Source organism: Salvelinus alpinus, chromosome 26 (genome assembly GCF_045679555.1).
Source record: "Salvelinus alpinus chromosome 26, SLU_Salpinus.1, whole genome shotgun sequence".
Lineage (NCBI taxonomy): Eukaryota > Metazoa > Chordata > Actinopteri > Salmoniformes > Salmonidae > Salvelinus > Salvelinus alpinus.
The window spans coordinates 4,106,841-4,122,072 of NC_092111.1; the positions used below are offsets into that span (position 1 = coordinate 4,106,841).

Below are 15,232 nucleotides of genomic sequence, written 5' to 3' on the forward strand. Positions count from 1 at the left end.
CCCGTCGATGAGAATGAGGGCGTGCTCGGTCCTCTTTTTCCTGTAGTCCACAATCATCTCCTTTGTCTTGATCACGTTGAGGGAGAGGTTTTTGTTCTGGCACCACATGGCCAGGTTTCTGACCTCCTCCCTATAGGATGTCTCGTCATTATCGGTGATCAGGCCTACCACTGTTGTGTCATCGGCAAACTTAATGATGGTGTTGGAGTCGTACCTGGCCGTGCAGTCATGAGTGTACAGGGAGTACAGGAGGAGACTGAGCACGCACCCCTGAGGGGCCCCTATGTTGAGGATCAGCGTGGCAGATGTGTTCTTATCTACCCTTACCACCTGGGGCGGCTCGTTAGTCCAGGATCCAGTTGCAGAGTGAGGTTTTTAGTCCCAGGATCCTAAGCTTATTAATGATATTTGAGGGCACTATGGTGTTGAACGCTGAGCTGTAGTCAATGAATAGCATTCTCACATAGGTGTTTATTTTGTCCAGGTGGGAAAGGGCAGTGTGGAGTGCAATAAAGATTGCATCATCTGTGTATTTGTTGGGGCGGTATTGAAATTGGAGTGGGTCTAGGGTTTCTGGGATAATGGTGTAGATGTGAGCCATGGCCAGCTTTTCAAAACACTTCATGGCTACAGACGTGAGTGCTACTGGTCGGTAGTCATTTAGGCAGGTAACCTTAGTGTTCTTGGGCACAGGCACTATGGTGGTCTCCTTAAAACATGTTGGTATTACAGACTCGGACGGGAGAGGTTGAAAATTTCAGTGAAGACACTTGCCAGTTGGCCAGCGCATGCTCGCAGTACACATCCTGGTAATCCATCTGGCCCTGCGGCCTTGTGAATGTTGACATGTTTAAAGGTCTTACATCAGCTGAGGAGAGCTTGAACATACAGTCATTCAGAACAGCTGGTGCTCTCATGCATGTTTCAGTGTTATTTACCTCGAAGCGAGCATAGAAGTAGTTTAGCTCGTCTGGTAGGCTCGTGTCAATGGGCAGCTCTCGGCTGTGCTTCCCTTTGTAGTCTGTAATGGTTTGCAAGTCCTGCCACATCCAACGAGTGTCAGAGCCGGTGTAGTATGATTCTATTTTAGTCCTGTATTGACACTTTGCCTGTTTGATTGTTCGTCGGATGGAATAGAGGGATTTCTTTTAAGCTTCCGGGTTAGAGTCCCGCTCCTTGAAAGCGGCAGCTCTAGCCTTTAGCTCATTGCGGATGTTGCCTGTAACCCATGGCTTCTGGTTGGGGTATGTACGTACGGTCACTGCGGGGACGACGTCATCGATGCACTTATTGATGATGCCAATGGTGTACTCCTCAATGTCATTGGAGGAATCCCGGAACATATTCCAGTCTGTGCTAGCAAAACAGTCCTGTAGCTTAGCATCTGCTTCATCTGACCACTTTTTTATTGATCTAGTCACTGGTGCTTCCTGCTTAAATTTTTGCTTGTAAGCAGGAATCAGGAGGATAGAATTATGTTTCGATTTGCCAAATGGAGGACGAGGAAGAACTTTGTTAGTGTCTCTGTGTGTGGAGTAAAGGTGGTCCAGAGTTGTTTTCCCTCAGTTGGACATTTAACATGCTGATAGAAATTTGGTAAAATGGATTTAAGTTTCCCTGCATTAAATTCTCCGGCTACTAGGAGCGCCGCCTCTGGGTGAGTGTTTTCTTGTTTGCTTAGCAGCCTGCCTGCTGTTCTGTACCTTTTTGACTCTTCCCTGGACTATGGACAGTTCCTTGCCTTTTACCTGTCTTTTGCCTGCCCCCTGTTAGGGTCAATAAACATCTGTCACTCTAGCTGTTTGCATCTGGGTCTTATCCTGAGTTCTGATACATGTCATATTTAAAAGTATACATAACTGCCCTAATTACTGTCTTAATGTTGCTGGACTCTAGGAAGAGTGGAATTTAAAAAGCTAATGGGGATCCTTAATAAATTCAAATACGTCTGAATATCCTCAACATAAGGTGATAGTTCTCCTGTATATTATTCGCAATGAGAAGGAATAATGTTACTTTGATTTTTTTTCCGGTCGGAGAAGGTCCTGCAGATCTATGTCCAGATAAAGCGGCCAGGGTGAAAAAGTTGAATAAAAAAGTTGTGTGAGGACAAACTAAGACGTCGTTAAGTACAGAGTTTGATAAATAGTTATTAAGAGTAAAAAGTGAAAATGATTGACATGTAGCCAAGTAGAAACAAACAGTACAGCAATATCGTAGAAAACGCGGAAGTGAGTTAAGTCACCAGTCACGTGATCAGATTCCAAGTTTGTTCCGCCTGAGGTGAAAAATCTGTTAATATGCTCATGAGCAAGGCACATAACCCTAATTGCTTTGGATAAGAGCATCTGCTAAATGAATAAAATGTAACATTTTATTTTAACTTTTACTCTTGAAAAGCAATATCACAAGTATAAATACAGTAAAGTACACACAAAAGGGTAAAATAATCTGTTAGGAGAAAAATAGACACTGCACACTTCAATGAGTTTGTCTGATAGGCATCCCCCTTGAAGAATAGAGGAGAATTGATGCAGCAGGTTAGGATAATTATCATAGCAGATTAGGAGACAGGTTGAGGTTAGAAAAAGAGTAAGGGTTAGGGAAAAATCTCTCCCAACCTGCTACGAAAATCATTTCTGCTTGTACCTTTATCGAAGTGGCATGAAAAGTGTGTGTCCTGAGCAGTGGCGATTTTAACACGTAAATCTTGTTGGGGCAAAAAAACAAACAAGTGGGAGTGCATGCCAGCAAAGCCATTACACAACACAACACTAACACATTAATTGCACTATAACGGTGACAAACGGTGCCCACAAACTGTTAGGGCCTACATAAAGCTCTCCCAACAGCAGTCCCAACATCTTACCACTGCTACACCTGGCTATCAGTGGAGCCTTGTCTGGCAGCGAAACAGTTCATTTAGGCTCATTTACTGCCTTTAAAAAAAAAATAGCAGATATGGCTGACTTGCTTCAACAAATGTGGTTTCTAATGACAATTGAGATCTACAAACTATGGCATAAGGGGTCAACAAGCGGATAATAGGCAATCTGTAATTTTGATTAGGACATTAATGAGCAAGTGTTTAGCACTTTTGAAATGTACTAAATTCAGAACATGGGCCGTTCTTACAGTGTGCTCCCTGTACACCAAGTCAGAACTGTAGGACAAATAAAGGGGGCATATAAGCAGACAATGAAAGCTCTTACAATATTCAATGATTACATTTCTCTAAAACAGGTTATAGGCTACATGTGCACCACCAAGTCAGAACAGTAGGTGAAAATAAGAGGGGTAAATAGACCAAATTATTAGGGTGTGGCACATGGGCTACTAACATCTTACTACACAACATACACTTAGTATTACTTTCTTAACTACAGTATACATATCTCCCTTGTCACGACATCTGCCGAAGTCGATGCCTCTCCTTGTTTGGGCGGTGTTCGGCGGTCGACGTCGCCGGTCTTCTAGCCATCGCTGATCCATTTTTTCATTTTGTTAGGTCGGTACGTTTCCGGCTGGTTTATTCCCGGGTGCTGTTTTACCCATGTTTAGTGGCAACCGTTATCTTGTTTGCACATTGGGTTTTGTTTGCACAATACTTTGTGCTATTGCCTTTATTAAGGTGCGTTGTTCACTTATCTCTGCTCTCCTGCGCTTGACTTCACGCACCAGCTACACCCACCGCCTGACAGAATCACGCAACTCAATCGTCATGGAGTCAGCAGGAGCAGGTACCCTTGTTATTGGGGTCGAGGAGCGCGTCCAGGAGCAAGCGGCGATGCTCCATCATCTCGGCACCAGCATGGATCGCGTCCTAAAGACTATGGATCGCTGGGAGAGAAAGGGAGGTCCTCCAGCGCCTCCGCCAGAGCAACCAAGGTCTCCACTACTCGCCCCTCTTTCACCCGGTCCCACTGGTATTCGTCTGGCTCTCCCTAGGGAGTATGATGGGACGGTTGCACAATGTCAGGGCTTCCAATTACAACTGGATCTCTAACTAGCAACCGTCCACCCGGCGCCTTCGGACCGAGAGAGGGTGTCCTCCCTCTCAGGGAGAGCCCTGGAGTGGGCCAATGCCGTGTGGGAGGAAGGAGATGCGGCGCTGGACCACTTCAAAGATTTCACCCACAGTCTTCGACCACCCGCCTGAGGATAGAGAGGCGGGTGAACGTCCCATACATCTGAGGCAGGGGACGAGGAGCGCCCAGGATTTCGCTCTGGACTTCCGGACCCTGGCCGCTGGCGTGGGATGGAATGACAGGTCCCTGATCGACCACTATCGTTGCAGTTTGCGCGAGGACGTGCGTCGGGAGTTGGCCTGCAGGGACACCACCCTCACTTTTGATCAGCTGGTGGACCTGTCCATTCGGTTGGATAACCTGCTGGCTACCCGCGGACGTCCAGATCAGGGTCTGTCGGTTCCATCCCCCAGTACCACCGCTCTGACGCCTATGGAGCTGGGAGGTGCTGCGCTTAGGGAGACCGGAGGAGGTTCCGTTTCAGGCACCATCTGTGGCCGCAGAGGGCACACTGCCGGTCGGTGTTGGGGAGCTTCCTCTGGGAGTCGAGGCAGCAGGCAGGGCACTCTCGTGTCACCCCAGGTGAGCCGGCACCATGCTCACCCAGAGCTCTCTGTTGCCCACATGATTTTGAACATTACTTTTCCTGAGTTTTCCCTGCATTCCCAGCATAAGGCGCTCGTCGATTCAAGCGCAGCTGGGAATTTCATGGCTGATACCGGTGGACGACTGGTTCAGGCGTGCGGAGGAAACATGGGACCCAGCCCATGTTCACCTTCAGCGCACCGCGCTGCATCAGAAAGTTGGCGCAGACCGTCACCGCAGCGAGGACCGGGTCTGGCTCTCGACCCTAAACCTGCCCCTCCGCCTGCCCTGCCGGACGCTGGGTCCGCGGTTTGTGGGGCCATTTAAAGTCCTGAGGAGAGTGAACGAGGTATGTTACAGTTTACAGCTTGATTACGACATTAACCCCTCATTCCATGTGTCTCTCCTCAGGCCGGTGGTGGCTGGCCCGCTCCAGGAGTCTGAGGTGCGGGAGGTTCCTCCGCCATCCCGACATCGAGGGGGCCCCGGCGTACTCCGTTCGTTCCATACTGGATTTGAGACGTCGGGCGAGGGGCCTTCAGTACCTCGTGGACTGGGAGGGGTATGGTCCGCAGGAGAGATGCTGGGTTCCGGTGGAGGACGTGTCAGACCCTTCAAAGCTGCGGGAGTTCCACCGTCTCCGTTCGGATCGCCCTGCGCCTCACCCTCCGGGTCATCCCCGAGGTCGGTGTTGGCGCGCTGCTGGAGCCGCGCGTCAATGGGCGGCCGAAGTCTGCCGAAGTCGCTGCCTCTCCTTGTTCGGGCGGTGTTCGGCGGTCGACGTCGCCGGTCTTCTAGCCATCGCTGATCCGTTTTTCATTTTCCATTTGTGTTGTCTTGTTTTCCAACACACCTGGTTTCATTTTCCTCATTATGTGTTGTGTATTTAGCCCTCTGTTTCCCCCATGTCTTTGTACGTGATTGTTTATTGTTAGGTCGGTACGTTTCCGGCTGGTTTTTTCCCGGGTGCTGCCTTACTCAAGAAAACAGAAAAAGAGACGATGTTTGTATGCGGCTATATTAACTAAATTATATATATTTAATGTTTGCCAACTGATATGTGACACATAATAATGCAAAAATAACATGCAAACAGTCAAGCCCAAAAAAACAGGCAAGCCCGGCTTTATTAACTCAATGATATATATATATATTTCTTTCCCGTTTTTTGCTAATAATGTGGGGCTCAAAACAGGTGGCTGGCGTGAATGAAGGGGCCCCACTGGTCCTGGGAGTATTGTGCCTACAGCAATGGAACACCGGGAGTCACACACCTCATTCTGAAACAAAAACGCGATCCTCTGTCAACGTCTCGCTTCAGTTCACGCGCACATCAGAGAACTACAGCCCTCTCAAAGGACTAGGTACGAGCGCGAGAGACGAGAGAAGCTAAATACACCACGGGTGCTCGAGTCTTTTCATGTCAGTTACATGTAGCCTACTGTTCAATACCTATGTAGTGGTTAGCGTTTGGATGAATCAAAAGGCAAATTTGAGAAAATAATAGAAGGAATCAAGTGAGCAGCTCTCAGCTCTGAGCACTGAGCAGGCATGTCCCGAAGGAAGCAGAGCAATCCAAGGCAATTTAAATGTAAGTTTCTATTTCTCTATCTTTTGTGTTGCTTTATTAAAAAACATATTGAAAAAACATATTGTATTATCTTCAACATATAGAATGTATTTCACAATAGAGAGTGAGAGACACCATTACGATCAACTTTTGATTCGTAAATATTTCAGCAGCCTAGGCATGTCCCGAAGGAAGCAAAGCAATCCAAGGCAATTTAAACGTAAATGACTTATTATCTGTCTTTTGTGTTGCTTTCTTAAAACACAGAAAACACAGGCTACTGAAATATTTACGAATTAAAAGTTGATTGTAAGGTTTCTGTCTCTCTATTGTGAAATATATTATACGTGTTGAAAAAATACAGCATGTGTGGAAATATGCAAGCGTATTTGTAAGAAATCATCATCATTATAGCAGTAGGCCTATATACTGTATAATGAATGGTCACAATCATTTGTAAATAGTTGTATACAAAATGTTCTGGAGTTTTGTGAACTGTGGTAATTCTTGCAACTGTTATTCTTGAGCTAGTGCAGCCTACCTTTTTTGTTGTGGCTCTTTTCATACTATTTCTTAGAAGTGTATGATGTAATACAATGTATCCATGTTCCATCAGCAGTCATGTGAAATCCTTAGATTAGGGCCTACTGAATTTATTTCAATTGACTGCTTTCCTTATATGAACTGTAACTCAGTCAAATCTTGTTGCATTTACATTTTTGTTCCGTGTATTTTTAACTACTAAAAGTCACTGCATTAAATGTAAATTTTCCGTGTGCTGGTGGGAAGATTTGTATAGTCATTTATCATTGATTCGGGGTCATATCACCCAACACATTCTGATGACCTGTCCTAAACCTTTGGCCTCATATGGCATTTGTTTACACATTGTTTACATGTTTCTAAATATATATGTATATTTCATCATGGCTATGTCCGTGGCTGTTTATGATATATGTTATGTCATTGTTATGACAGTGTTATGCAACCCTTATTACCGAGGGTTCAAGTGAAGTGTTTACCTTGTATATAATGCAGTCTGTTCTGCTCACCTTATGTCATTGGACTGCCTCGGTGTTATCAGAGTAACAACTCTAGTGTGTTTAAATCATTTAACTATTTCAACCCTTCTAACTTACATTAGGTCAACGCACATGACCTGTATGTACTTTAATACAGTGTGTACTGTAATACGGTGTGTACGTCTCACCCCCTATCATTGGGTTATACGTCAAAGTAAAAACTCAAGTATGGTTGGGGGAATGTGATGAGCCTGAGAGCCAGCCCATCAGCACAGACAGTTATAGCAGAGGACAAAAAGGTTGTTAAAGGGTGAGAAGGATTTTTCTGCTCCCCCTTCAATGGAACGCATTGCCCCTGCCTGTTATCTGGCCATGCGATTCACAGTGAGCAGAGTATTTTAATATTTAGCTTATTCCATTCTCTGGGGTGCCCTCTGCAGAGCAGATAAAAAGAGGAGGTCTGAAAGAGCTCCATTAATTTGCCCCGATGACTGAGGTGATAAGGGGAGATAATGGAGGAGATAAGCTGTAGAAGATATACCATCAGACACCCCATTATTACCATTAGAATTCCAGCCTGGCAGTCTGCAGTTTCCTGATAATCCCCCCCCCCCCCCACTGGATGATAAGACAAAAAATAGTCACTCTGTCCACACTCCCTAGGCCCTTCATTATTCCACCTCCAGGATATTCTGATAATATGGTGATATATATATTATGTCTTTTTTCCCCCGCCTCAACTTTTGTGCCCTTTTGATATTAGTATAATTATTTCTCTATTTTTCCATCACACAGAGATATAACAAAGGCATTTCTTTCTGGAAATCTTTCACGTTGGTTTTTCCACCTTCTTTCATCTCGCCCCCCCCCCCCCCCCCCCCCAAAAAAAACACAGAGCTTTTATTGTAATAAGAGTTAGATCCCAAAACCAGATAGAGGAAAAGGAGGTGTTGTATGGAAAAACATATATCAATGGTATCAGCCAAATCTAACCAGCCCAAGCTGGTAGCAGCTGTTGTTCTCTGCCTTATCACCTCCAAGCCAATATGCCAATAAATATTGTTCAGATTGGGCTGGCCAAAGTTATGACAGGGGGATTAAAATAATGTCCAGTGCTTTGCAGATTGAGCTAGGCTGGGTATGTGTGATATGTGGTCGTGCTTCGAAACCTCCACAGTGTCCACACACCACCATGCCTCTTCCACACACAGCCTATCTGCTCCTTCAGAGGTAGTGTACTGTAAATATCCATGTTTCAATGGGCACCTGTCCGGACTCTTTCTCCTAGTGTGCACACTGTGACGCACGGCTGTCCAACCCTGTTCCTGGAGAGCCACCCTCCTCTAAGTTTTCATTTCAACCCCAGTTGTAGCCAATTTAATTTGAGGTATTATCAACAGTAAAATACTCTGAAAATACTCTGAAAAGCGTGTTTGTCCAATACTCTTAGCCACACTGTACAACTTTAAGAAGTACCGTATTAATTATTTACATAAAATTGCCATATATGGCAATGCACTCTGGGTGATTTGAAGCGTAAACAGTCAATTATACCATCAATTCCAAAGAAATCTTGGGTTAACAGTACATTACTGTAACTGTACAGCATTGTGGGATTGGAAACTTGCAACCTTTTCAACCAATTAGGATTGATAGGATTGAGAGACGTCAAGGTCTGAAGTGAACCAACCAAACAAGGTGTGTAAAACGTTTACTGTATAGGATTTACCTAAATTAATTACACCAAACATTACACTGTGATAAAAACAGTGATTTAAACGGTCCATTTTTACATTAATCAACAATAAAATACTGTGAAGCATTATACTGCAACATACTGTAAATGATGGTGCATTGTCAAAACATTTTGTGGGCAGGGAAAGAATTGCTGTATTTCGAATGATACTGTAATTCCACCCCACAGAATACAGTAGCATAACGTATCTTTGGAGCACTAAAAACCGTTTGACCACTAATGAGTGCACGGTGATGTTGTTTCAGGCTCATTAACGTATTTTGCGGTTTGCCTTGTAAAGAGGCTATATTTGTTGCACCTGTGAGTGAGAACGCTGTACCAATTTAACTCCTATGTGGTTATAGTGACCCACCTGTTTTGAGACCCCACTTTTTGTGCCTGTTTTGCATGTTATTTTGGCATTAAAACGTGTCATATCAGTTTGCAAACAATGTAAAAAATAATATATATCATTGAGTTAATAAAGCCGCGTACAAACATGGTCTCTTTTTTGTTTTCTTGAGTAAGACAGGTCACTTTCTTATTGACTTGGTCCCCATAGTGACCGTACGTACATACCCCAACCAGAAGCCATAGATTACAGGCAACATCTGCACTGAGCTAAAGGCTAGAGCTGCCGCTTTCAAGGAGCGGGACTCTAATTATGAGAAATCCCTCTATGCCCTCCGACGAACCATCAAACAGGCAAAGCATCAATACAAGACTAAGCTTGAATCGTATTACACCGGCTCCGACGCTCGTCGGATGTGGCAGGGCTTGCAAACTATTACAGACTACAAAGGGAAGCACAGCCGAGAGCTGCCCAGTGACACAAGCCTACCAGACGAGCTAAATAACTTCTATGCTCACTTCGAAGCAAGTAACACTGAAACATGAAACATGCAAATGCTTTGTCCTATATATATATATATATTTTTTTATCCCCCGTCCAGCCCCCGTCCCCGCAAGAGGCCTTTTACAGTAGGTGTACAGTAGGTGTACTGTAAAATGAAATACATCATTTTGCTAGCCACTGAGTTAGCCTGTAAGTTACTGCCAAATTCACGGCAACCCCTTTACAGTGTATAGTAGTTCCAGGTGATCAGAATTTGAATAAACAATATGAAATGTATGTTCTAAATATTCTAATATGAATTATAAAAGTATGACTTTGTTGTTATTATATGTCAATTTGATAGTGTGGCTCTCAGTCAGTGAAGAATTAATAATTCCCAGATTCCCACACTGGAAAAACTTTGAATGTTTGTTTTGTGATGGAAGAATGAGGTACAAACTGGTGTGAACTGCTTATTCCAGAATTGCCACAATCATCACAATCCATTGAAGTTGGCCTTGTTCTTTTCTGATAGAATCAATGTAAAAAAAAAAGCAAAACTTTATCACTTACGTTCCCGTGTTTGTAGATTTGCTATTAGTGATGTCCAGCAAGCCCGCGGCAACAAAATCCCTTTTATTTTCAGGTTGACCTTCAGTTAGCTTGTAGGGATCAATGCTCGTGTTAGTCAGCCGTGATTATCAGTTACACGATCTCCCTTCTGTTTGTTGTTGTTGAATAACATCGATACCAATATCTAGTCTGCTCATGGTAGAACACGGAATGCGAGTTGTGAAGAAGAAGAAAAAACATTGCAGGATTGAATTCTTTCATTGATTCGTTTTTTTCTGCACAGAGGAAGGTGGATCTTCCTCAAAGTATGGCAGGATAATCACAGTGTGTTCTAATTGTATTGGAAATGTAAAGGATTTGATTCAGAGAAGAAGGAAGTTGATTTTTGTTTCTGTAATTCGCTTAATTTAATTCCTTGTCGTAATTTGAATGATCAGTGAACTTCAGAAAGGATTTGACTGTAGAGACAGAGAGACAGAGCGAGAGCGACACAGGGAAGGCCTAACCCTACTCTACTGGAGTCTGACGTCAAATGTCTACTGTTTGCTGATGATCTGGTGCTTCTGTCCCCAACCAAGGAGGGCCTACAGCAACACCTAGATCTTCTGCACAGATTCTGTCAGACCTGGGCCCTGACAGTAAATCTCAGTAAGACAAAATAATGGTGTTCCAAAGAAGGTCCAGTTGCCAGGACCACAAATACAAATTCCATCTAGACACCGTTTCCCCCCCCCCCCCCCAAAAGAAGGTAACTTCCACGATCTGAGAGACAACGCAAGAAGGGCCTTCTACGCCATCAAAAGGAACATAAAATTCGATATACTAAGTAGGATCTGGCAAAAAATACTTGAATCATTAATAGAACCCATTGCCCTTTATGGATGCGATGTCTGGGATCCGCTCACCAACCAAGAATTCACAAAATGGGACAAACACCAAATTAATACTCTGCATGCAGAATTCTGCAAAAATATCCCCTGAGTACAACGTAAAACAGCAAATAATGCAGGCAGAGCAGAATTAGACCGATACCCGCTAATTATCAAAACCCAGAAAAGAGCCGTTAAATTCTAAACCCACCTAAAAGGAAGCGATTCCCAAACCTTCGATAACAAAGCCATCACCTACAGAAAGATAAACCTAAGCAAATTGGTCCTGGGGCTCTGTTCACAAACAGACCCCAGAGATCCCCAGGACAACAACTCAATTAGAACCAACCAAATCATGAGAAAACAAAAAGATCATTACTTGACATATTGGAAAGAGTTAACAAAAAAACGGAGAAAACTAGAATGCTGATTGGCCCTAAACAGAGAGTACACAGTGACAGAATACCTGACCAGTATGACTGACCCAAGCTGCTGCTCCAGTTTCAACTGTTCTGCCTGCGGCTATGGAACCCTGACCTGTTCATCGGACGTGCTACCTGTCCCAGACATGCTGTTTTCAACTCTCTAGAGACAGCAGGAGCGGTAGAGATACTCTCAATGATCGGCTATGAAAAGCCAACTGACATTTACTCCTGAGGTGCTGACTTGTTGCACCCTCGACAACTACTGTGATTATTATTATTTGACCATGCTGGTCATTTATGAACATTTGAACATCTTGGCCATGTTCTGTTATAATCTCCACCCGGCACAGCCAGAAGAGGACTGGCCACCCCTCATAGCCTGGTTCCTCTCTAGGTTTCTTCCTAGGTTTTGGCCTTTCTATGGAGTTTTTCCTAGCCACCGTGCTTCTACACCTGCATTGCTTGCTGTTTGGGGTTTTAGGCTGGGTTTCTGTACAGCACTTTGAGATATCAGCTGATGTAAGAAGGGCTATATAATAAATACATTTGATTTGATTTAAGGAAAGCTTTGACTATGTACAGACTCAGTGAGCATATCCTTGCTATTGAGAGAGGCCGCCGTCGGCAGACCTGGCTCTCAAGAGAAGACAGGCTATGTGCACACTGCCCACAAAATGAGGTGGAAACTAACGTTCTGCCAAATGTTTGACCATATTAGAGACACATATTTCCCTCAGATTACACAGACCCACAAAGATTTCGAAAAACAAATCCAATTTCGATAAACCCCCAGTGTGCCATCACAGCAGGAAGATTTGTGATTTGTGACCAAACACCATTGTAAATACAACCCATATTTATGTTTATTTATTTTCAATTTTTCCCTATTTGCACATCGTTACATCACTGTATATAGCCATAATATGACATCTGAAGTGTTTATTCCTTTCAAACTTGTGTGAGTGTAATGTTCACTGTTAATTTTATAATGTTTATTTCACTTTTGTGTATTATCTATTTATCTTGCTTTGACAATGTTAACATCTGTGACCATTTGAATTTAATTGAAATTGAATTGTGAGAGAGAGAGAGAGAGAGAGAGAGAGAGTTTGAGTTTGAAATAATCTTTATTGGGTCTGGGAGCCCACCACACAATAAATACTCATACAAAACCACAGTTACACATCAATTAAAAACACAACTCCAACTCCTCCTCCACAGTAACTAAACACAACAGCCTCTGAATACCCCATATACTCAAAAACAGATCAATATTGTTGACAAGTTTATAATAGGCAAACTCAACCCTTAGTCTCGCTGCCACCATTCCCTCCAGCATTCCCACCACATCCACAGACCCTTGTCCCCGAATACTGTTCTTTCGGGTCTTCCATATCGCTAATTTTGCTGCCCCTAACACAAAATTAAGCAACACAACGACACCCTTTTGACTGAACCTGTACTTTGGCCCAAATATATACAGTTGGGAAGAGAAAACCTCTCCCAACGTTGAGAACCAGTCAGTGATCAGGTCAATCATCCCGACCAACCTGGGACACAGTAAAAACAGGTGTGCCAGAGTTTCAGACTCTGCACAGAATGGACACCCCTCCCCAACAGTAGGGTCCAGGTGTACCAGATGCATGTTGGTGGCTATAGCTCCATGTATGATCCTCCATTGGAGGTCAGCTGTCCTCTTATCAATCGGCAGTTTGTATAATGATCGCCAACAGCCTTTTGGGGAAGCACCTGGACCAAGCACACCCGCCCACCTCGTCGATTTTACCCCTTCCAGGGAAGAGGCATGGGACACCTTTACACATATTCTGTACATGGCCTTCTTTCCCACCTCCTTGAAATCCCCCAGCTCCGGGGTATCGAAGGAAAGCAGCATCCCCACGTCCTCCTCGAATACCCCCACCGCAGCACTAACAATCAGTGCAGGGAACACATAATCCAGACCCTCCTTCCACCGATCAGAATTGGAAATGTCAGTCACATACTGACGATGAAGAACTGGCAAGGAGTCACAGACCTCAGCGACGACCTTCCTCAGTAGGCGAGATGATCGGATCCCCGCTCTTTCTCCCAGCTCCTCCAACGATCTGCTCCTGCTCTGCATCAGATGACCCAGCTTGGTGCACCCGACACCTAACAGGCATGAACGCAGGCTGGCTGAACCCAGAGCACTGGACTGGATGGCAGTGTTATAAAAAAGAGGCTCTTCAAAAAGCCACATCCCTGGTAGCGTGCCGGCCTTACGGGACTTGACCAGAATCCTCCAAGCCTGCATAACAGACTCATAGAATGGAGTCAGGCCATTCAACTCACCCCCCTCCAGCTTTAAGAGGAAAAGGTGCTTGTCTAAGCCCAAACAGCCTGCTCTCCTCATCAGTGCGTAGGCTGTGTCGACCCAGCTAGAACCGTCACTGTACAACAGTCTCTGGGCTGCTTGAAGCCGGAAAGCCATGATCCTAGAGGAAATGTCCACCAGGCCTTGCCCCCCCTCGTGCAGTGGCAGGTACAAAGCTGCAGCTTTGATCCAGTGTTGTCCAGACCAGAAGAAATTGACAAGGGTCCTCTGAAGCTCTTGTATCAGACCCTTTGGTGGCTGCAAAATCATTAGTCTGTGCCACAGGGTAGAGGCAGCAAGATTATTAATTACCAGTACCCTTCCCCTATAAGACAACTGGGGTAGCACCCATTTCCATCTTGACAGTCTGGCACACACTTTCTCCACTACACCCTCCCAGTTCTTTTTCTGAAAGACATCAGAGCCTAGAAAAACACCCAATGTCTTCATCCCATCTCTGCCCCACTGAAGCCCCCCTGGTAACCGTGGAGCGGACCCTATCTGAAGCTGACCTGCCCACAGCGCTTCACTCTTTCCCCAATTGACTCTAGCTGAGGAGGCACCCTCATACACCATTAAAGCGTCTGAGAGAACCTTAACATCCTCAGCCCCTGTAATAAAAACTGTCACATCATCTGCATACGCAGACAGTGCTATCGTGGGACCCTTCATTACACCTGGCACAGAGAAACCAGTAAGCTTCGCTCTTAAAAAACAAAGCATTGGTTCAATCGCCAGACTATATAACTGCCCTGAAATTGGGCATCCCTGCCTGATACCCCTTTGGACAGGGATGGGGCAACTCAAACCACCCCCCACCTTCACCATACACGAGGCCCCAGCATACAGTAAATTCATCCAAGACAAAAAAACATCCCCAAACCCAAAGGCTTTCATCGTTTTGAACAAATACTGGTGGTCCACTCGGTCAAAAGCCTTCTCCTGATCCAAAGAAAGTAAACCCACATTTACATCAGACAGTTTACAAATGTCTAGAACATCTCTTATCAGAAACAAGTTGTCAACAATTGAGCGATCAGGTACACAGTAGGACTGGTCCTTGTGGACCAACAATCCCAGATACTCTTTCAACCTGTTTGAAAGACATTTTGAAACTATTTTATATTCTGCACACAGCAAAGCAACAGGTCTCCAATTTTTTATGAGAGCCAAATCCCCCTTTTTTGGCAACAGTGAAAGCACCGCACGTTGACAGGATACAGGAAGAGAACCCTCA

General features: G+C 44.6%; 1 protein-coding gene across 2 annotated transcripts in view; it reads left to right on the forward strand.

The window, feature by feature from the left end:
• The first annotated feature begins 5,867 nt into the window (after positions 1-5,867).
• Positions 5,868-15,232, forward strand: part of LOC139554480 (zinc finger protein ZFPM2-like) — a 104,713-nt gene continuing 95,348 nt past the window's right edge. Inside the window, exon 1 of one of the 2 annotated variants that reach the window (XM_071367293.1) lies at positions 5,868-6,204. In XM_071367293.1, the coding sequence (XP_071223394.1) occupies positions 6,165-6,204 (40 nt within the window). In that variant the 5' untranslated portion in view covers positions 5,868-6,164. The remainder of the gene's footprint in view (positions 6,205-15,232) is intronic. The other variant, XM_071367294.1, reaches the window with a different exon arrangement.